The sequence below is a fragment of the Schistocerca piceifrons genome, chromosome 8 (genome assembly GCF_021461385.2).
Source record: "Schistocerca piceifrons isolate TAMUIC-IGC-003096 chromosome 8, iqSchPice1.1, whole genome shotgun sequence".
In the NCBI taxonomy this organism is placed as follows: Eukaryota; Metazoa; Arthropoda; class Insecta; order Orthoptera; family Acrididae; genus Schistocerca; species Schistocerca piceifrons.
This window is the reverse complement of record NC_060145.1, coordinates 167,783,272-167,806,438: the sequence shown is the minus strand read 5'-3', so window position 1 is coordinate 167,806,438 and position 23,167 is coordinate 167,783,272. Positions and strand designations below refer to the sequence as shown.

General features: G+C 43.7%; 1 protein-coding gene across 1 annotated transcript in view; it reads right to left on the bottom strand.

Annotated features, from left to right (window-relative positions):
• The window catches only part of LOC124712157, a 227,206-nt gene that overhangs the window by 30,879 nt on the left and 173,160 nt on the right, over positions 1–23,167 (bottom strand). The window contains exon 2 of the mRNA XM_047242454.1: positions 12,818–12,930. Within this exon, the coding sequence (XP_047098410.1) occupies positions 12,818–12,930 (113 nt within the window). The remainder of the gene's footprint in view (positions 1–12,817; positions 12,931–23,167) is intronic.

Genomic DNA, 23,167 nt, shown 5'->3' with positions numbered 1-23,167 from the left:
TTCAGACTACCCCCTCGCTGACAGCTAGGTCTTGTCGCAAGAGACGACCGTGTATCGAGACATATTCAACAGTACGTGAAGTAGCGACCATAGTTCTAATCGGACAGAATCTCCTCCGAACAGTGTCCCCAAAGGATCGGAGCGACATGTTGGACAGTCCTAGGTGAGAGGCTCGCCTAGCGACGCTGTTTCGCAGGAAGCGGCTCGGGGCCGAGTGAAGGGCGATAAGGGCCCGGCCGCTGCAAGTGGCGCTCGCCGATAGCGCAAAGTACAGGGCGAGGTGGTGTAGCGTGGCGCGCGCGGTCGATAGCCATCTGCATACAGCGGCCGGCTGCGAATGAGGGACGGCCCGCTCCTTAAAGCCGATAGCCGCCGGCCAGGAAACAGCCCCAGTCACGACATCCCAAAAGACAACACAGGCCGCCGGCGACGGTCACGACCAGCCTCCCTGTCCCAGGTCCCGCTCCGTCGAGAGCCCGCACGTTGGTTCACACTGACTGCTGCGTCAGACTAAATTGACCCGGTTGTGTTGACTCATTCTTTTGACGAGGTAACGTTATAAGGACGACACCATAAGCTCACACTCGTACACTGTAATGTGGTCCCGCATCCGTAGCCGAGGTGACTAACGGTAACTTAGTGATACACAGATAGACGTATGGAAGTCCGATGGAGTTATGGACGTATCTCACACGGAAACTTTAGTCTTATTGTCCTGATAACAAACAGAAATATAATGAGGTGACAAAAGTCATGGGATAGTGATATGCGCCGCCCGTTGTGGCCGAGCGGTTCTAGGTGCTTCAGTCCGGAGCCACGCGACCGCTACGGTCGCAGGTTCGAATCCTGCCTCGGGTATGGATAGGTGTGATGTCCTTAGGTTAGTTAGGTTTAAGTAGTTCTAAGTTCTAGGGGACTGATGACCACAGTGATCATATAAAGTTGATCGTCGGTAAAGCAGATGCCAGACTGAGATACATTGGAAGAATCCCAAGGAAATGCGATCGGAAAGCAAAGGAAGTAGGTTACAGTACGCTTGTTCGCCCACTGCTTGAATACTGCTCAGCAGTGTGTGGGATTCGTACCAGATAGGGTTGATAGAAGAGAGAGAGAAGATCCAACGGAGAGCAGCGCCCTTCGTTACAGGATCATTTAGTAATCGTGAAAGCGTTACGGAGATGATAGATAAACTCCAGTGGAAGACTCTGCAGGAGAGACGCTCAGTAGCTCGGTACGGGCTTTTGTTGAAGTTTCGAGAACATACCTTCACCGAGGAGTCAAGCACTATATTGCTCCCTCCTACGTATATCTCGCGAGGAGACCATGAGGATAAAATCAGAGAGGTTAGAGCCCACACAGAGGCATACCGACAATCCTTCTTTCCACGAACAATACGAGACTGAAATAGAAGGGAGAACCGATAGAGGTACTCAAGGTACCCTCCGCCACACACCGTCAGGTGGCTTGCGGAGTATGGATGTAGATGTAGATGTAGCTGTAGATAGTGCTCAGAGCCATTTTTTTGATAGTGGTATGCACATATACAGATGGTGGTAGTAATGCGTACTCATAAATGGCAGTGCATTGGCGTAGCTGACATTTGCGCTCAGGTGATTCACGACATGACTATAGCCGCAAGAGGGGAATTTACAGACCTTGTACGAGGAATGGTAGTTGGAGCTGGACGCATGATCATTCCATTTTAGACATCGTTGGGATTTCAATATTCGGAGACCCACAGTGTCAACAGAGTGCCACAATACCAATTTTCAGACCCAGCCTCTCATCACGGACAACGCAGTGGCCGACGGCCTTTATTTCACGACCGAGGGCAGCGGCATTTGCTTAGAGTTGTCAGTCGTAACAGACAAGCAGTAATGCGTGAACAACAGAAGAAACCGAAGTGGGACGTGCCACGAACGTATCCGTTAGTACAGTGCGGCGAAATTTTGGGATAATGGGCTATGGTAGACTGATGCGAGTGGCTTTTCTAACAGCACGACAACGCCTGCAGCGCCTGTCCTGGGCTTTTGACGGTATCGGCTGGACCCTATACGACTGGAAAACCGTGACCTACTCAGATGAGATCCGATTTCATTTGGTAATCGCTGATGGTAGGTTTCGAGTGTGACGTAGACCTCACGAAGCCATGAACCCAAGTTGTCGACAAGGCGCTGTGCGAGCTGGTGGTGGCTCCATAATGATGCGGTCTCAGGCGCTGCAGTCATGCACTGTGCGGCTGGTCCCGGCGGAGGTTCGTGTCCTCCCTCGGGCATTGGCGTCTGTGTTTGTCCTTGGGATAATTTAGGTTAAGTAGTGTGTAAGCTTGGGAACTGATGACCTTAGCAGTTAAGTCCCATAAGATTTCACACACATTTGAACATTTTTTTCCATAATGATGCTAGCTCTATTTACCTGAAATGAACTGTGTTCTCTGGTCCAACTCAACCGATCATTACCCGGAATTGGTTATCTTCAGCTATCTAGAGACGATTTGCTGTCGTTTATGGAGTTCATGTTCCCAAACAACAATGGAATTTTTATGCGTGACAGCACGCCATCTCACCAGCCTCATTTGTTCACTATTGGTTTGAAGAACACTCTGGATAATGAGCGAATGATCTAGCCACCCAAATCGCCCGACATGGATCCCATCGAACATTTATGGGATATAATCGAGAGGTCAGTTTGTGCACAAAATCCTGCAACGGCGACACTTTCGCGATTATGGACGGCTATAGAGGCAGCATGGCTCAACATTTTTGCAGGGGACTACCAACGACTTTTTGAGTCCACTTCATGTCGAGCTGCAGCACAAAGCCGTGGAAAAAGAGGTCAGACACAATATTAGGAGGTATTCCATGACTTTTGTCGCCTCAGCGTGCAACGCCTCGAGAACTGCTTCTACCAGATATACTCCGTTTTCCACTATCAAAACCCAACACTTTCATATGGACGATTGGACACACAACAACGCATATAATAGTTAATACACAAGCGAATATCAAACACTGCTTATATTCTGTACTAGCAGTCCCAGCAATGTTTCGCAGTTGCTAAATATATAAGGGAATTGACTACATATCCGAAACACTTCCCGCCCCTGTTCTCATTGTCCATCCCCACGCTCTCCCTCTCTTCGTCCATATTCTCCTCCTGCCTTTCTCTGTATGCGTCACCTCCTCCCCCTCGCCATTCCGTTTCCTCCGCACCCCTCTCTCTGCAGCTATGTCATCTCATCCCCGTACTATGATCTTGAGTCTTGTTTCTTCCAAACTAAATCTTGACTGGGACTTGAATCCGCTTAAAATGAATGAGTAAATAAGTTGGAGTTATTGGTATATCGAGTACATAAGATACCTCTACAGCTCTAGGATCTGTGAGGATAGAAGCTTCACTAACAGTATTTCGCACAGTTTTAACCAGTGAATGGATAAGATTACAAAATTTCGAAAGATTCACATTCTGCAGCGGTATGTTAATCATAACTTTCCTATTTTCTGTTCGACGAAAAGAAAGGAAGGTAACAAAACAGCACATTCTCGTGTAGACAATTTCCTTTGAAATGATACTTAATATGAAAAAATATCCATGGTAGTAATAATTTTTTCCAATAATTTATATTCTTTGCTTTCGTAGTTGAAACTGAGCGCGAGAAAATAAGGAAACAGCGCGTTAACAGAGCACAGCACTGCATTTTATCTCTAAACAGTTAACCTGTACATTTTCGTTTAAAAATATTTTTTTACCCATGTCCATTTGTATATTAGTGAATACTGTAGAAATCTGGAGTCAATCTATCAAGGATACTTCTAAATTTTCCTAACAGCGTTTATCGTTTCTGTATTAAATTAAGGTTTATCAATTGAATACATGTATAAATATGTAGCCAACGTCCAGAGAAATGTTCATTAGAGTGTCGTGTAAACATGTGAAGTAAGGTAGTGGAGAACTTTTGGAGGCCTTTAATAACGTTTCCATTTTATACATGAAATCTAGATTTATATAGTGTATATATTAAAAATATGTAGCCTATGTGCTTCCGACGGTCATTATAATATCGTGTAAAAATATGAAGTAAACAGGTCAAGATTTTTTGTATCAGTTTTAAGGACGGACTGGTCTTCATATAGTACTATAAACTAGATGAACTTTGGAAGATAGCAGAGTGTACAGATCACACGAAGTGTTTTGGAATATTCTCAGAATACTCACAGTAAATATGCCTCACATAGGTGATAATCGCGTGTAGATCACATCACAAGCTGAAGTAATCGATTGACGAATAAACCACAAGTAAAAGATAGAGTAATACACACGAAAAACGTAACAAGATATGTCAGCCAGACAGAAAAATCATGCTTATAATGAATACGATCTTACTTCCCTCCAGCAGAAATTCTCTATCGTTTCAGAAGAAACAACACTATTTACCGACTATTAAGATGCACTTTTTTCTTCTAAAAATTGCCTCCAACGTTCAGGCTTGTATTATTCTCGGAATTAATATAAAAATTTCCTATGTTTGATTTAAAATTCCCGCCAGTCTAACAAACGCCCATATATTTGATGCCGCGAAAAACCTATCTATATCTAGCAGAAATGGATACAACTTTCAGTAGCACTGAACCGATGCGACGAACATGAGTTGCGGGAATTCCCAAACTTGCTAACACTGTCTTCCTCCCTCCCCGCCAACACAAGCCCAGAACACCGCCAAGCCTACGATGCGTCATTGCAGCCTACGGTGCCAGTGAACTTGAATTGAAAGTGATTTGTGTCACTGGTAACAGGACAAAATTTTGTTAGTAGCTAGTTTCTGCCGGCCGTGGTGGCCGAGGTGTTCTAGGCGCTTCAGTCCGGAACCGCGCTGTTGCTACGGTCGCACGTTCGAATCCTGCCTCGGGCATGGATGTGTGTGTTGTCATTAGGTTTCAGTAGTTCTAAGTTTAGGGGACTGATGACCTCAGCTGTTAACTCCCACAGCGCTTAGAGCCATTTGAACCATCTTAAGTAGCTAGTTTCGTAAGGGAAAAAATAAATGGTATTCATATGATGCGAGCTACAAATTGAAAGTAATAACATATGCAGAACATGGAAACAGAGCAGCTGAGCGGCATTTCGGCCCTCCACCAACAGAAATGATTAGCACGTGAAAATAAAAAATCTCATAAAATTCCACAAGACTATGAAGGGAGTATATTATCTTTCCAGAGCTTTATTTTTAATCGTCGAAAGGAAACCAGTGTGGAACTAAGCCAAACAGCGAATTTGGACGAAACTCATTTGACATTTGATGTGTCGAGTAACAAACTGTTGCCATGAAGGTTCTAAAATTGTAAATGTAGAAAAAAAGTGGATATGTTGTCCTTTCATGTTGTGCTGTCGGTACTAAATTTAATCCAGTTATTATTTTCAAGCGCAAAATAATGCCGCAACCTTCTGAAATACCGCCAAGTGTTGTTGTTCACGTACGTGACAAGGGCTGGACGGACGAGGCTGGTACGAAATTATGGACTAACCAAGTGTGGGAGAGAGTGAAAGTTGTTTTATTAAAGAAGAGTTCTCTTCTTGTGCTACATTAATTTAGTAATCATTAGAAAAGTTCTGTGAATGACCAATTGAGACAGGGAAATACAGAGCTTGCTGTTATTCCGGGAGAACTTACTTAACAATTACAACCTCTTGATGCCTCGATAAATAAACCATTCACAAGAGAAATGGAACAAATGGTTGACGGATGAAACCAACGCGAATTCACGCCAAAATGAGCTTTGAAACGACCTACAATTAAACAATTGTGTCAGTGGATAAAACAGTCGTAATCTAGAGTGAGTAAGACATTATTGTTAAACCTTTCAAGAAGTGTGGCATTAGTAACGCTCTCGATGGCATTGAAGACCATCTCGTATACGAAGAGGACAACGATGCCGACGAAGAGGGAGAAGACGAAGGAGAAGAAAAGGAGAAGAAAGTTCAGATTACAATTTTTCGGGATTTTAGAGGTCAGTTCGGTTTTGTAAACTAAGAATTTTTTTTAGCCTGGTTTTATAATCCAAAAACGAAAATGGTAAAAATGTTATTTAAAAGAAAATGCTTAAAAATTAAGCCGTATAGTACAATCCCTAAAATACTGTATTTAATTTCCAAGTAGCATATCACATTTTGCGGACCACAGTATCTCACCGTTATAGAGGAGTCTTTATAAGTTTTCGTTGTTTTCGAGAAAGAAAGACTTCATTTTTCTGTTTTCCTTTCTGAAAAGGCATATGCACAACGACCATGAAGACGTGATTTGTTTCATAATAGGAAATGAATTTTTCAGTTCAACAACAATAGCCTGTTTCGTCCGTTCCTTCTGCGCCTGAAGGCTTTTGCAACATGACAGTTCCGACTGAGCATGAATAACTCGATCTTTTTTTCGGCTTTCCTACGTCTCTTCTTTCTGAGGGCTTGTACGAGTACTTGTTTACAGCGATTGGAACACTGTCTTCATCCATCCGTTTGTGGCGTTTTCCCCATTCTTTCCTGTATTCTTCAGTCTCCTCTTTTAAATTATAAATTCACAATACTTCCTTGATATTATCATTTTTAATGCGGTCTCCCATTGAGCAACATTCGACAGTTTTTAAAAATCCCATTTCTGCTGACCGTATGTTGTTTCTCTTTTTGTCTGAATCCAGAATTCGCTGCCACAAATTATCACATCCACTGCTATTGTTTTATACAGTTTCAACTTCGTGGCTTTGGTAATATTGTTTTTGAGGATTTGCTTTTAGGTCCACATACACGTTGAAATTTGTCAGCATTTTTTCCTACGTCTTTGCCTACGTCCAGAATTACAACAGTGCCTAAATAACTGAAATTGGTTACTCACGTACCTTATTTTCGATAACAATTTTTGGTCGAACTGGGAGTTTTCCATAGTGTGCCATAACTTTTGTTTTAGTAGCAGATATTTTAAGAGGGTGGTATTCTCTTCCCAACTTATATAACTTATACACAAAGTGTTGTAAGTCTGCCTTTGTATTTTGTAATTATTATATCTTTTGCACGCTGCATATATGGTAATTGGTTGCCGGATACGTTGGTAGACTTCCTTCTTCCGCTTTCTTATGACGTCTTCAATATAGATGCTATAAAGAGTCGGTGAAATGCTACATCCCTGTCTGATTTATTTTTATTTCGTCTGTTTTTGAAGTGCTTTTGCTTGCGGTTCTTTTGCTGCCTTCATATATGATTTTTAGTAGTAGAAATTACATTTTTCTATCAAAGAAAGAAGAACGAAGTTTCACAGTAAAAGATATTTATGTTCAAGGTTAACACTATAAAGACGCCTTTGTAGTGGCACTCAACTGAGACGTAACCGTATTAGCATCGTGAGGGAGAGGTACTGACGTAAAGCCCTTGATCACCAGTCTTTGCGCCAGTGTCATGGAATAAATTCCAAACCTTTCCGCAGTGCCCCAGAAGTGAAGGCATGTGACACTGTTGATAACGATCCGTCTGTCTGATGATGCCCTCATCATCGTCATACTACACAGGCACAGCACTACTTATCCATTACTCCCGCCTATACTCCACAATTATGTATAAGACGCAACTCACATCTCCACATGGACAGTGGCCATTGTGCGCCACGAAAGACAACCCTTTCGGATTACGTCACTGAAGCTACCCCATGAGGTCCCGCAGCCTGTAATACCGGACGACTTTACTATTTTGCTGCATGTGACATCCTCCGTAGTGATTCAGTTTATTATGGTCTTACTTTTGTCGATTATATTTATTGCTTATACTGAATGAATTGGAACACGTGAGGCAATACTGATCCTACGACTTATCTTAGAAGATAGATTAAGGAAAGGCAAACCTACGTTTCTAGCATTTGTACACTTAGAGAAATCTTTCGACAATGTTGACTGGAATACTCTCGTTCAAATTCTGAAGGTGGCAGGGGTAAAATACAGGAACCGAAAGGCTATTTACAATTTGTACAGAAAGCACATTGCAGTTACAAGAGTCGAGGGACATGAAAGGGAAGCAGTGGTTGGGAAGGGAGTGAGATAGGGTTGTAGCCTCTCCCCGATGTTATTCGATCTGTATATTGAGCAAGCAGCAAAGTAAAAAAAGAAAAATTCGGAGTAGGTATTGAAATCCATGGAGAAAAATGGTTCAAATGGCTCTGAGCACTATGGGACTTAACATCGGATATCATCAGTCCCCTAGAACTTAGAACTACTTAAACCTAACCAACCTAAGGACATCACACACATCCATGCCCCAGGCAGGATTCGAACCTGCGGCCGTAGCGGTCGCGCGGTTCCAGACGGTAGCGCCTAGAACCGCTCGGCCATTCCGGCCGGCATGGAGAAGAAATAAAAACTTTGAGGTTCGCCGATGACAGTGTAATTCTGTCAGAGACAGCAAAGGACTTGGAAGAGCAGTTGAACGGAATAGACAGTATCTTGAAAGGAAAAAAGATGAACATCAACAAAAGGAAAACGAGGATAATGGAATGTAGTCGAATTAAGTCGGACGATGCTGAGGGAATTAGATTAGGAAATGAGGCACTTAAAGTAGTAAAGGAGTTTTGCTATTTGGGGAGTAAAATAACTGATGATGGTCGAAGTAGAGAGGAGATAAAATGTAGACTGGTAACAGCAAGGAAAGCGTTTATGAAGAAGAGAAATTTGTCAGACTGATATTTAACAGCCGAGAAAGATTCAGAACAGATTATGAGGTCCACAGCGTGCCGACAGCAGCTACTGCAGCCGCTGACCAGAGGTAAATATGTGCACCACCCCAGAAAGTGATACTCAATTTCCACTTGCAACTTCTGTCGCCTCATTTTTCCCATACATTCAACCAGGACCTGTAGTTAAACACATTCATGATTGTCGGGCTTAACTGTAACAGAAACGTGAGATATCGGATTTAACGAAAAGAACTGATCGGCCATTGTAGAGTGCTTTATGCTCTGAAGTTATTGAATTGTTTTAATTGTGTACTTACTTTTGATTGCTCTTTACCGACCCCCATCCATTATTTGGTCATTTTAATTGTGCATTTACTTCAACTGATGTTTCTGGCCCCAGTTGTATTTAATTTCTTTGTATTTTATCGAGCCCCAGATGTGGTTAACGACCAGCTTACTATTAAAGAATTCTAGAGTTAGGAATTGACATTAACAGTTCAGGAATACCCAATATATAAAGGTTTTACCATCTTTTATGTATTATAATTATGATTCCTATGTCATGAAGTCATTCTAAGATTAAAAATAAACCTTAATAATAAAAAACTTTTAAATTACTCTTTGTAACAAGTAGAGACGCCTTGAACCCATACACTAAGTTCTGTTAGCATTAACGGATCTTTTACAGTGAGTATAGTGGAACTGACATTAAGACCATTGTCTGATCACATCACTGCCCATGCCGCTGAGCTCTGCATGCGTGACATGGTATCCTCTCTACCTTGTAGGCAGAAGGTTCAACACTAATTCCCCAAAACATTCACAGAGCGTCCTTGAACAACTGTGGTAGGAAGGTAGATCAGAAGCAGTCACACACATGTTAAAAATGTTGTGAAGCACCCGGACGATATCCTTGAACACAATGCGTTTCCATAGTGGAGCGGGATGAGCGATAATGGACGACAGTGCAAACCCATATCGTCACAATCTTGTTAACACCATCCTAGTTGAGCATAGAATCACTGACTGCATAATCTCCAGATTTCAGCTGCACTGAGAATGCTTACGTCGGGTCAAAATTTTCCTAACCGGCCAGAGAACTTTGCGGGCATCATACAGGCTGCTATGGAGAAATGGACCAAAATCTCACAGGCTTCTCTGTACAATTTGTTAAGAAATATGGCTAATAGCAATCATAAGTGTTTCCAATTACGAGGAGTGGCAACTGGTTCATGCAAAACAACAGTGAGAAAAAGTGTAGCGTTTGCAGTGTAATCGTTTGTAGGGTTTGGTTTTAGCTTTTTGTTTGAGTTTATAAAGTGAAATTGTTTTTATCTTCTTTATTTTTGTTTTATAATGACTGCAACCGACAGAAGAAAATCAGTTTTGTTTCCTATTACGTCGAATATAGACAATAAAGCAATATGCAGCATTTATTGTGACTACTGTATTTATGTAATTCTTTTATTCTTTATTTTAAAAATATACATCGTTGGTAGTAAATCATTAACTTCTACCTAAAATATTACAATATATTTATGTTAATCACTACAAATCGTCTTCTATAGGTTTTGTACACACATCGAAAAAAGTTTTGTATCACCCCAGTTCCTAGAACTCCTGAAGATACGCGTTGACTATGGGTATCCAGTCACAGACTCAGTTCCTTTTGACTGTTCAGATAAGTTATTAAGCCCGCAGAAAGATATTAACATCCATGCATGAGCAGTGTCTATTAGACAGAGGGGGTCCGACAGCCGATCAGTTCCAATCATTCGACCAGGAACAAGGTATACGGCTCGTGTTGTCTGTAGTTCAACCATGCCTAGACGGTCAATACCTCGGTTTGATTGGGCCCGCATTGCTACTTTGTGTATGGAAGAGCTCTCAACAAGGGAAGTGTTCAGGCGCCTCGGAGTGAACCAAAGCGATGTTGTTCGGACATGGAGGAGGTACAGAGAGTCATGAACTCTCGATGACAGGCCTCGGTCAGGCCGCCCAAGGGTAACTACTGCAGTGGATGACCGCTACCTACTGATTATGGTTCAGAGGAACCCTGATAGCAACGCCAAAATGTTGAATAACGCTTTCCGAGAAGCCATAGGACGTAGTGTTACGACTCAAATTGTGCTCAATAGCCGGCCGCGGTGGTCTCGCGGTTCTAGGCGCGCAGTCCGGAACCGTGGGACTGCTACGGTCGCAGGTTCGAATCCTGCCTCGGGCATGGATGTGTGTGATGTCCTTAGGTTAGTTAGGTTTAATTAGCTCTAAGTTCTAGGGGACTGATGACCACAGCTGTTAAGTCCCATAGTGCTCAGAGCCATTTGAACCATTTGTGCTCAATAGGCTACATGATGCGCAACTTCACTCCCGACGTCCATGGCGAGGTCCATTTTCCCAACCACGACTCCATGCACCGCTGTACAGATGGTCCCAACAACATGCCGAAAGGACTGCTCAGGACTGGCATCACATTATCTTCCCCGATGACTGTCGCATAAGCCTTCAACCAGACAATCGTCGGAGCCGTGTCTGGACACAACCCGGTCAGGCTGAATGCCTTAGACACACTGTCCAGCGAGTGCAGCGAGGTAGAGGCTCCCTACTGTTTTAGGGTGGCATTATGTTGGGCCGACGCACGCCGCTGGTGGTCATACAAAGCGCCGTAACGGCTGTACGATACGTGAATGCCATCCTCCGACCTATAGTGCAGCCGTATCGACAGCATATTGGCGAAGCATTCGTTTTCATGGACGACAATTCGCACCTCCACCGTGCACATCCTGTGAATGGCTTCCTTCAGGATATCGACATCACTCGACCTGAGTGGCCAGCATGTTCTCCAGACGTAAACGTTATCGAGGATAGATTGAAAAGGGCTGTTTATAGATGGCATGACCCACCAACCACTCTGAGGGATGTATTCTGAATCGCCGTTAAGGAGTGGGACAATCTGGACCAACATCGCCTTGATGAACTTGTGGATAGCATGCCACGACGAATACAGGCATGCATCAATGCAAGAGGACGTGCTACTGGGTGTTAGAGGTACCGGTGTGTGCTGAAATCTGGACCCCCACCCCTGAAGGTCTCGCTGTATCGTGGTACAACATGCAATGTGTGGTTTTCATGAGCAATAAAAAGGGTGAAATGATGTTTATGTTGATCTCTATTCCAATTTTCTGTGCAGGTTCCGGAACTCTCGGAACTGAGGTGATGCAAAACTTTTTTTGATGTGTGTAGTGGGTAAATGGCAAAATCGTGAGTCTTCCCTCATGCGCGATCAAAGTAAGAAAATGAAAAGAAATTTAAAAAATGTGTCATGGCTAGGTAGGTCTGTAGACACGATATCTGAACAGTCGTTTTCGGACGGAAGGAGCACAGCACATTGGAGACTACACACTTTTTCAGTTTTAGCAACTCAATAATGTCTAGGACCCATATCATAGGGTCAACGATTCCACACATGTAAATCACAAGTGTCTGACGAACGGATGTCACGTCTCTGCGCAGAGCCTTAGACGGCGATAGACGACCAAGTTTGTGTCAGAGCATCGGTTATTTGACTGTGGGACGTCAGCAACCTATTTTTACCTTAACTGTGCGGAAAAAAATGAATCGCACAGGCTTCAGCAGTCGATGATCAAACACAACCGGTACCCTTCCCTGAGATTTGCCCTCTAAATGTATAGCGAAATATCATATTGTTAGTCAGCGTTCAGAAAACGCAGTGACATTGGCTACCTTCATCCGACCCATCATGAAGTATCAAGTGTTTATTTCATTTGCCTCGAACTGAATACCTCTAGATCAACTGATAACGGTTGCCAAAGATGGTGAATAACAGAGATTGGCAGAAAAATGTTGAGTTCGCAAATGTGTAACTGTTAAGTGTGTCAGGGGTGCAGGTATGTGAGGCGAATAAGGGCAGTGCTCTGGGATCCCCGAGAATAAGGAGCCTCCTGGATCCCGAAGGAAGAAAGAGATAAAGGGAAAGGAAAAAATAAAATAGAGAGGAGAAGATTAATCAGATTTATCAGTCAGCTAATTCCGAGTTTCCTAGTGTTAGTCGACATAGTCAGATAAATTGCTACTGTCACTCAACATGACATAACTTACCGACAGTGTGGCGTTGGAAGTACTGGTTCAAATTGCTTGATAAATCGCTCTTTTGTGGCTGGGTCTATGACAGCGACCGGGTCGTCACTCGCACAGCACACACCATCTTCCACCTGCGAAACAGGAAAAAATTACAATTTCCAGCTTATCTACGGGACCAACAAGAAGAAAGAAAATATGAAATTTTTATCTACTTCCTGATCATAGAATTAGACACACCCTTAATAAAACTGCGCCAAATTCAGCAACTACGGCAGCCAACAAATCGTTGAACAACACCAAACGGACGAGATCCTATGAACATCAAGGCACAACAACATAGCTCATCAAGACCTAGTCCGCCGAATGAGAAATTACTGTACACCCATCCACAACGCAGATCCAGGTACGAATAGGCCTACTACCAATGGACGAGTTTCATTTATATGGAAATTGAAAGACTTCTTGTAAGTGAAATAGAAATAATTATTTTTCGTGAATTAGTAATTTGTATGTTTCATTTTTGTTAACTCTTTAATTATTCATTGCTTTTGTCAAAGCGTCTAAATATTTCTAATGCGTAAATTTAAAAAGTTGAATTAATAATGTTAAGTACGTAAACATAACAATATCGCTGCCAGCATTACCAGAGACTTATCGCTCTTGTGTCGTGCCCTTAATGAAATAATCGTCAACGGGACTACATGAAGAGTCAGACCAAGTGGTAAACAACGACGTAAGAGGTCATATATAAATAGTAATTACGACTGTTAATTATTTCCCACTAAAATTAAATAGAGCATTAAGAAATGACGCCCAGAATGTCAATCTTACTGTGCGCAGTATCGTTCAATCGCTAGTTACCAGCTACGAGTGCACCGGCTGGAGTGGCCGAGCGCTTCTAGGTGCTACAGTCTGGAACCGCGCGACCGCTACTGTCGCAGGTTCGAATCCTGTCTCGGGCATGGACATGTGTGATGTCCTTAGGTTAGTTAGGTTTAACTAGTTCTAAGTTCTAGGGGACTGATGACCTCAGATGTTACGTCCCATAGTGCTCAGAGCCACTTGAACCATTTTGAACCAGCTACGAGTGCGTTTACCGATCCAGTACTGGAGAGATGGCCAACGGCGTTGCCTCCTTGAATATATGCCGGCACGGTAGCTCAGCGTGTTCAGTCAGAGGGCTGGCTGCTCTCTGTCACAACGATGAACATGAAGAGGTGTCATGTAACGTCCACCCAGACCAAATGCCGAGAACAATAACGTACAAAATGGAAAAAAACAGAAGAAAAGAAATACAGGTTTCCGCCATGTCATCGACGTTAAGCGACGTCCGGCGTGTCGTGTACTTGGATGGGTAACCGCCTGGATACGCCACGCAGCTTTCCCTTTACCTTTCCTGAAAAGGGGAGGAAAGGTGGTGGTGGTAAGTTCCTGACCACCAGACTTAATGCCAAAGCCTTGGATTAAATTACAAATCCCTCCAATGTGTTTCATGTAGTGTGACAATGGTGATCCGTTCGGGGGATGAGGACATTAAGCTCGGCGGTTTCAAATGGTTAAAATGGCTCTAAGCACTATGTGACTTAACATCTGAGGTCATCAGTCCCCTGGACTTAGAACTACCTAATCCTAACTAATCTAAGGACATCACACACATCCATGCCCGAGGCAGGATTTGAACCTGCGACCGTAGCAGCAGCGCGGTTCCAGACTGAAGCGCCTAGAACCGCTCGGCCACAGAGGCCGGCGTTCGGCGGTTTCCTTGGCGCTAATCGAGATGAACAGGCTACGACTTTCACCCTGTCCATTCTCTCATCATCATCATCATCATCCAACGCAAACACATCACACTACACACACACACACACACACACACACAAGCGCGGGCGCACGCAAGCACGCACGCACGCACGCATGTACACACACTACTCACACACGCACGCACACACACACACACACACACACACACACACACACACATACACACACACATTAGAATCACGTACCAGAAACAGTTAACACACACCATTCACATTTCTCGAGCGATAGGCAAAATTTTTACAATCAGGCGGCTGAACCTGCCCTTCAGGTCTGCTAGCCAACCATACCATACGATTTTACTTTTTACAGGAGATACGAGAAGCCAAGAAAATATTGGCGGACTGTACTGGGATTGACGATACGAACTGCGTCGAAAAAAGATGGTAAATTTAATTATTTGTCAGCTGAATAAACAATTTCAAATCGCATTTCATTCCGTTAATAGCTTAAGTATTTAAGACCTATCTGGTTTAAAATATAAATCAGTTTTCTGACAATTACAAACAATAAACAACAAATATGTTAGAAATTCTTACAAAACTGTATTGTTTGTTCTGATATGTGCTTGAAAAACCTGCGTTTCAAGACACCATAGTGATATACTCGATTCTTACAAAACTGGATAACTTTATTATATGCGCATGGAAAATGTGTGCTTCAAGGCACCATGGTAATTCACTCGATTTGACGAACATTACCTATACAAGCGAATGCGTAAGTGCAATTGACACCGAAACTTGGTTGCAGAATGAAAATTCCTTTGTTTTCCGATTTTCCTGTAAGTACAAGGTTTATACAAAATTGGTTTCTGCTCCGAACAAGCTGTAATAACGAGCCTTTTTGACTGGTTTGCAAAAGCAAATCACTTTAAACATATACGCCTGTCAGAATGTATGTCATTCGTCCACCGAAAGACGCACTCCATTTAACGTTTGTGTTTTAGGTTTTACAGATCGGCAGATATCAGACGTTTTTTAACGGCTTACCTTCCAAATGGAATCCTTGCTCCGTGCTCTTACTGCATTCCAGATTTTTCTTGAGAATTTTATGGCTGGAGAAAGGCAAGAAGTGTGTGTTGCTCACCAATCATCTCGTCGCAAGCTGTTGCTAAGCAACGGTGTGGGCTGCTGCACGGACCCCTGTATTGTTTCTGCTTCACGTTGCGACATGTTGCTTACTCTTTAGAGGTCATGCGGAAAATAATCCCCTCATACTTAAGGTGACTATCCAACGATAACAGGAAAGTGTAAGTAGGCTGAGTAAGTGAGACAATGCTCAGGGACCTCCGAGAGCAAGGAACCCATGGTGCATGAGGGAAAGACTGGAGAATTTAAAATGGAAAGGAAAAGTTAGCAAAATGGATCAGGTAAGGGAAGTCCTAAGTTGTGTGAAAACAATCAGACGGCTCAGGAAATCCATCAGTGGTAAATATATGCGAATCGTTTATTTCGTTTACCGAGCTCAACGATCAGTCCACATTACGTCTCAAAAACCAATTAATTGAATCTTTAGTATGGCAGTGCGTAGACGCAAGTAAATGTTGCGGTCAAGGCTATGACGGAGCGTTCATCGTGAGTGGCGTATATAATGGTATGCGAAACACCATCAAGCCATGACGGAGCGCTCATCACGAGTGGCGTATATAATGGTATGCAAAACACCATCAAGCTACGATTTAAACTTAATCCTTCAAGGCGCTGTAGGGACTAATTGAGAAACAGCCAAGTATTTCTTAACAATTGAGAACATCTGCAGAATTTTTGGTCACATAGAACTTAAAATCTTATTCCGTCAGTACTTCGAAGGTAACGCTATGACACTAATCGGAAGTCGTTGAGCTTGAGACGCAACACCTTTTATATGCTTACAGACTCACTGACTTCCTTAAGGATCTCACGAACATAATTCTTACTGGTAATAAATATAACAGGATCCAGCAATACCTCCTAAAAACACGATTGAGTCCTACAGCTTTCTTGTCCAATATAAAGTACTCGAACGAATCAGTACAGTGCCTAAGGCCTTGAAATCCGAGAGTACTGACGTAGCAGCTGCATAATAACTCTTAGGAACGTTGCTCTCAGACTGGGTAATTCGACAAACGTCCAACGTCTTTGAGACACAGGTATCGAGAGTAAATTTCCTAACAAACTAATAAAACCAATAAAGAAGCACTTCGACGATCTACACGAGTAACTAGACTTAGGATGACATTTTTTTTACTGAACAATTGGCACATTTATTCGCAACAAAGTACTTGGATTTAAGGAATGAGGTAAGATATAAACACATACGGAGCAAACCGAACTTTGTTGATATCTACCGCCTGTGCCAAAAATCTTAAAAATGAAGCCCTTTAGTTTTCTATGACACCCTCAAGAATTTTCTCTTGTATTACCGACACAGCTTTTGTTCATAAGAACGTCATTTGAAGTATAAATATCGAAACTGTCTGGAGCGCAAGACAGTGGAGCTGATCTCGACTTAATGTGGCGTATGCACAACTGTCGGGATATCCTTAGGTGTTATATAACTTTTACAGTATGCGAGGAATAGAAGAAGGGTATGGTCAGGATTATTTGAAAGACGATCGAGTATAACATAAATGTCGATATATCGTAATAAGCAAAACTCGAAGGTAAATCACCATACCTCTGACAAGAACGTGCTGTGAGAGATGATGTGCAGCCGACGTTTGTTGAGCTGTGAATGGAAAGGGGCAGAAGGAATGGACCCCCTTTCATAACTTGCATTTGGCTTCTGATGCCCGTATTTACTCCGCTGAAGTGCATCAAATATGAAAGTGAAAAAATTCTGTCATCATCACATTACAAGCGTACAGGGTATCTTGCCGCGTCATGTTATGAAATACATCAAAATATTTAATTATAATATGTAATAAATACTTAAAATATGTAAAAAATGTAACAACGTTCCGGCCTAGTTGCGACGGTTTTCCTCAGGGCAAAGGCGGATTAGCTAGGGTATGGTTGCATCAATACAGCGTTCTCTTGACGGTGTCACAGGCAACCGACGTCATTTTTGTAAAGTTTTACTGAGCCGAAATAACATTGGTGGGTATTAGGAGAAAAGGAAAGGATATGGAGCCGACTATTTATGGGTTGCGTGGGTTGCTGCCTACTGAGGATCAGTTACGAATTAGCAACAAACCCCTGTGGCCCGAGTTTTCCTGCCGTCAGCAGCTTAAACACGTCGGCACTTGTGTGTCGCTGTTTGCCAGGCCGGTCGTGTTAAGTCCGCTAAAGTTCCTCCCCTGCAGTTACACGCGACCTGTCGTAAAAGTGGCGCCGGGAACCGTCTTCCCTATTGAAGTCGTCAGGATGCTTCAGGATATCAACTAAGTCTCTTATTTTTCGAGTGCATATCTTACGGCCGCCTTGCAAATATTCGTACTCTTTGAAACTTGACAGGCTGCTCAAGCGGCGGTGTTCTGCCAGCACCGATCTGTGGTGTTGCCCCAACTGAACATAGCGTTAATGTGTTGCTACACTGGTTTTAACAGGCCTTCCGATTTTCCCAATGTAGGCGCCATCGCACTCACACTGTATCTCCTATACACCTGCACATTTGAGTGCCTTTACCGCCGTCCTTAGCGGACCCTACCAAATCGTAGTGCCCTTCAGCCACTCCGAAAAACTGGTGTGATGCCTCCTCTGTAAAGTACCTTGCCTACTGGATCAGTGGCACCTTTGACGTACAGTTAGCGTACAACCAGGAGTTGTTGATTTACTTCATTTCCCTTACCTGACTTCCCAGTGAACTTACAGTACTGACCATTAAAATTGCAACACCAAGAAGAAATGCAGATGATAAACGGGTATTCATTGGACAAATATATTATACTATAACTGACATGTGCTTACATTTTCACGAAGTTTCGGTGCATAGATCATGAGAAGTCAGTACTCAGAACAACCACCTCTGGCCGTAATAACTGCCTTGACACGCCTGGGCATTGAGTCAAACAGAGCTCGGATGGCGTGTACAGGTACAGCTGCCCATGTAGCTTCAACGCAATACCACAGTTCATCAATATTGGAGATGTCCATCTCTTTAATAAGAGGTGCGTCGTCGGTAAATCCTGCGTGAAATAATGTCCATCAATATAGCTTACTTCAAGAAAAAGGTGCTTCACATGTCGTAGTTTGTAATGCATTTTACCTACATCAATGGATGGGTGCATATCGGTGGGTTGTAAGGTTCAGAAGAGCCAACTGGTTACGCTGAGAGGTCCCTTTTCCAACAAGTGGGTGATACGTTTAATATATAAAGCAGTACACTTTCGGTTAATGTCAGGCATGTTGAGTCGGCCGGCCCATCGGGAAGACGTCAGCGTGGGGTATTTCACTTTGAACAGAAGCCCTTGCCAGATAAATTTATTAGAGAGTTTCATCACGTGTTTGGCCTGCATCTTCGGGACTGTAAATATTTGGGCCGAATAGTACGCTTTAGTGAATATATGAATGCTGAGGAGTCGTATGCGTTGGAGAATGTCAACGGACCGCCAATTGTTTTCATAGATGGCACATTGCATTTTATTGGTGACCTGCCTCCAATTTTTTGCATTCAGTTTTAGCGGGCATTTGTCGATAATCATTCCCAGAGTGGTGTGGGTTTCGACACGCTTCGCCCAAGATACAATAACTGCGTCGAATCCTCCGATGTTGACAAAGGTGCATTTATCGGCATTGATTTTAGCACCGAAGCACGACAGTACTCGTCTACCGCGGTCTTGAGGGTTGATACGTCTCCGTCGTTGCGCAGTAACGCTCCGACGTCGTATTGTGAAGAGCCAGTTGCTCGCCCACCATTGACCAGACGTTTTCAGTTGGTGAGAGATCTGGAGAATGTGTTGGCCAGGGCAGCAGTCAAACATTTTCTGTATCCAGAAAGGCCACTACAGGACCCGCAACATGCGGTCGTGCATTATCCTGATGAAATGTACGGTTTCGCAGGGATCGAATTAAGGGTAGAGCCACGGGTCGTATAACACATCTGAAATGTAACGTCCACTGCTTAAAGTGCCGTCAGTGCGAACAAGATGTGACCGAGACAGGTAAACAATGGCACCCCATACCATCACGCCGGGTGATGCGCCAGTATGGCGATGACGAATACACGCTTCCAATGTGCGTTCACCGCGATGTCGCCAAACACGGATGCGACCATCATGATGCTGTAAACAGAACCTGTATTCATCCGCAAAAATGACGTTTTGCCATTCCTACACCCAGGTTCGTCGTTGAGTTCACCATAGCAGGCGCTCCTGTCTGTGGTGCAGCGTCAAGGGTAACCGCAGCCATGGTCTCTGCTGCAAGTGCCATGGTCATGCTGCTGCAAACGTTGTCGAACTGTTCGTGCAGACGTTTGTTGTCTTGCAAACATCCCCATCTGTCGACTCAGGGATCGAGACGTGGCTGCACGATCCGTTACAGCCATGCGGAAAAGATGCCTGTCATCTCGACTGCTAGTGATACGAGGCCGTTGGGATGGAGCATGGCAATCCGTATTACCCTCCTGAACCCACCGATTCCATATCCTGCTAACAGTCATTGGATTTCGACCAACGCGAGCAGGAATGTCGCGATACGATAAACCGCCATCGCGATAGGCTACAATCCGACCTTTATCAAAGTCGGAAACGTGATGGTACGCATTTCTCCTCCTTACACGAGGCATCACAACGACGTTTCACCAGGCAACGCCGGTCAACTGCTGTTTGTGTATGAGGAATCGGTTGGAAACTATCCTCATTGCAGTACGTTGTAGGTGTCGGCACCGGCGCCAACCTTGTTTGAATGATCTGAAAAGCTAATGATTTGCATATCACAGCGTTTTCTTCTTGTCGGTTAAATTTCGCTTCTGTAGCACGTCATCTTCGTGGTCTACAATTTTTAATGGCCAGTAGTGCAGTAGCTCTTCTTATTGTTTCATAGTCGTATCTGTCGGCTCGGAAGGTGTTGCGCAGCTCTTTCTGTTCTTGTTTAATGTTGTTTTTATCGTTGGTGCTATCAACTTGAACGCCGAGCAATCGTCAGCCTAGTTCTAGCCACTGGCCGCTCTGTCGTAACACGTAGGTGTGACGAGGCATGCAAGTGCACTGCGATGGAGAACGGTGCTGGAGGCCAGGGCCGCTGGCAGCGGCGGCCGGACCTTATCTGCCCGGCGAGGCCTCTCGTCGTGGGCCACGCCCCGCCATAGTGCGGGCTGCAGCTAATTATTATGGCGGCTGGCAGCGGAGGGCAGTGCGAGGTGCTAACGGCTGCTATGGCCGGCACACCCGGCGACGCCAAAGTGGGCGCTCCACTCGGGCGTCACGTGCGCGCCTCGCGGCCCCGTCCACCCCTCCCACGCACAGCTCCGGAATATTACCCTGCAAGTCGCTCCAGTCGCACGTTTTATATGAGACGTTTCACGACAAACTTGCCGCGTCTATCCTGAACTCCAAAGGGAGTCAGTCCTTTGCCAGTTATTACAGCACACAGTAGAGGCCACAAGTTCAGGTAAATGTGAATCCACTGTTTCGGTCATCAGCGTATGCAGTGAAGAGGTGCAGACGGCGGACACCTCTTCTGAAGTACTTGTGATGAAAGCCCTCCTGCTGCACTGAAGTGTCAAAAGTCGTGGAATAGCAATATGGGCTTATACAGATTGCAGTACTATTGCGCACACAAGGTATGAAATGACAGTGGGAGAAAATGTCATTTTTAGTCAAATGAATCATGTAACAGCGTTTCTGACGTGATTAAGGGCGCACTGCGGGAGTTAACAAACTTTGAACTTGGGCTGGTAGGTGGAGCTAGGCGTCTGTGACATTACACTTCAGAAATAGTTAGAGTGTAAAGTATGTATGTAGAACTGTAAACGGATCCTAGCCAGACCTCGACATACGTTACGTACCAAGAGTAATGGAGGTGTAACACTTGTGCGCAATTTCAGATTAAGCCACCTCACAAGGACAATTATAAATTTAAAAATTACAGAGTCACCACCGGCCTATGCCCTTCCTAACAATTACGAAAAGGCCGGACTGGAAATTATTAGTTCAATTAAATTAAGAATTTATTTATAAGACTGCAATTTTTATTAAAGGCATTAACAAGATGAACAGCATTGTACGTCGTATATCAATGAGCTTGTTTAATTAAATTGATTTTCCTTCCAATTTTTGTTCATCACAAGCAAGCAGATTAACTTTCAAAAAAATCAGGGAATAGAAAATTTATTTGAAAACTGGCATCAATGAGAAAGATAAAGGACGCAGAGTTTATCTTTTACGTAGCACATTTATTTAATTACTGAATTTGATGCACATCCTATGAATACACATGACTGGTGCCTGAATGAAAAATTTAACTACACAATTTGACAAAAAATGGTAGAATAGCGCAATTAAAAAAGGAAAAACACACAAAGGGGATGTGGAACACAATAATTCAATCATTCCATCTACGCACCCACGACAGAAATAGTTCAGAGAGATACCTATCTCCATTATGCTCATGCACTAGCTTGGAAAGAGGTTTATCCGATTCGCAAGGTTTGTATAGTAGATACACGACATGGAATCAGCGCCTGCCGCTTACGAACGGCCGAACTTCAGCACGTGGTTAACTTGATTACGAGTTAACTGTTCAGAAATCAGACATTAAACCAGGCACAAATGTAAGAAATTTTACTAGTGCAACAGCAGAATGATTTTGCCGTCACGAAATAAAATTAACTCGGCAAGGCAGAAACCCTCTCTAGGAGCTACGAACTGTACTCACCAACCGCTATCTGCAGGGAGTCCTTTCTCCACCGACCTTCAGCTAACTGCCGGTGCTACGGAAGCTACCAGAGGGGTAGGTTTCCGCCACCAACCTGACAGACAAACCAACCTCAGACTAAAGGGGTAAACCGCTCTGTCCAGGTACGGGGATCCTATGTTGGTCACCCTGTGCTGCCCTCCAAACGAGAAGCAAACATCACCTGCTCCTAGCAGACGACAACCAACTCAGCGTCCCCCACAAATGAAGCCCGAAACCACTCGTAAAAAACGCTCATTCAGTCACATTTATGCACACATAGGGTAGGGTGAAAGGAAAAACGTAATAAATACAGGTCATGATTTCCTGTGGAACACAAAAAAATCAAACATAATATCAATTAATAAGCCTTATTTTGATTGCTCAGTCATTCTGGGAGAGTTAATAGATCAGGCCATGGTCAAAATAGGATGCACAGAATCCAGTGAGACAAGCGTCTATGAAGCGACTCCACAGAGACGTTTCAAACGAACTGAATATTCTGCGATCCACAGTGTCAAGAGTGTGCCGAGAATACCAAATTTTAGGCATTATCTCACACCACGGCAACGAAATGGTCAAAGGACTTCACTTAACGACCGACAGCAGCGTCGTTTGCTTAGAGTTGTCAGCACTAACAGACAAGTAATACTGGGGGAAATAACAGCAGAAATCAATGTGTGGCGTACGATGAAGGTATCGAGTACGGCAAAAGATGGCGTTAATGGGCTATCGCAAC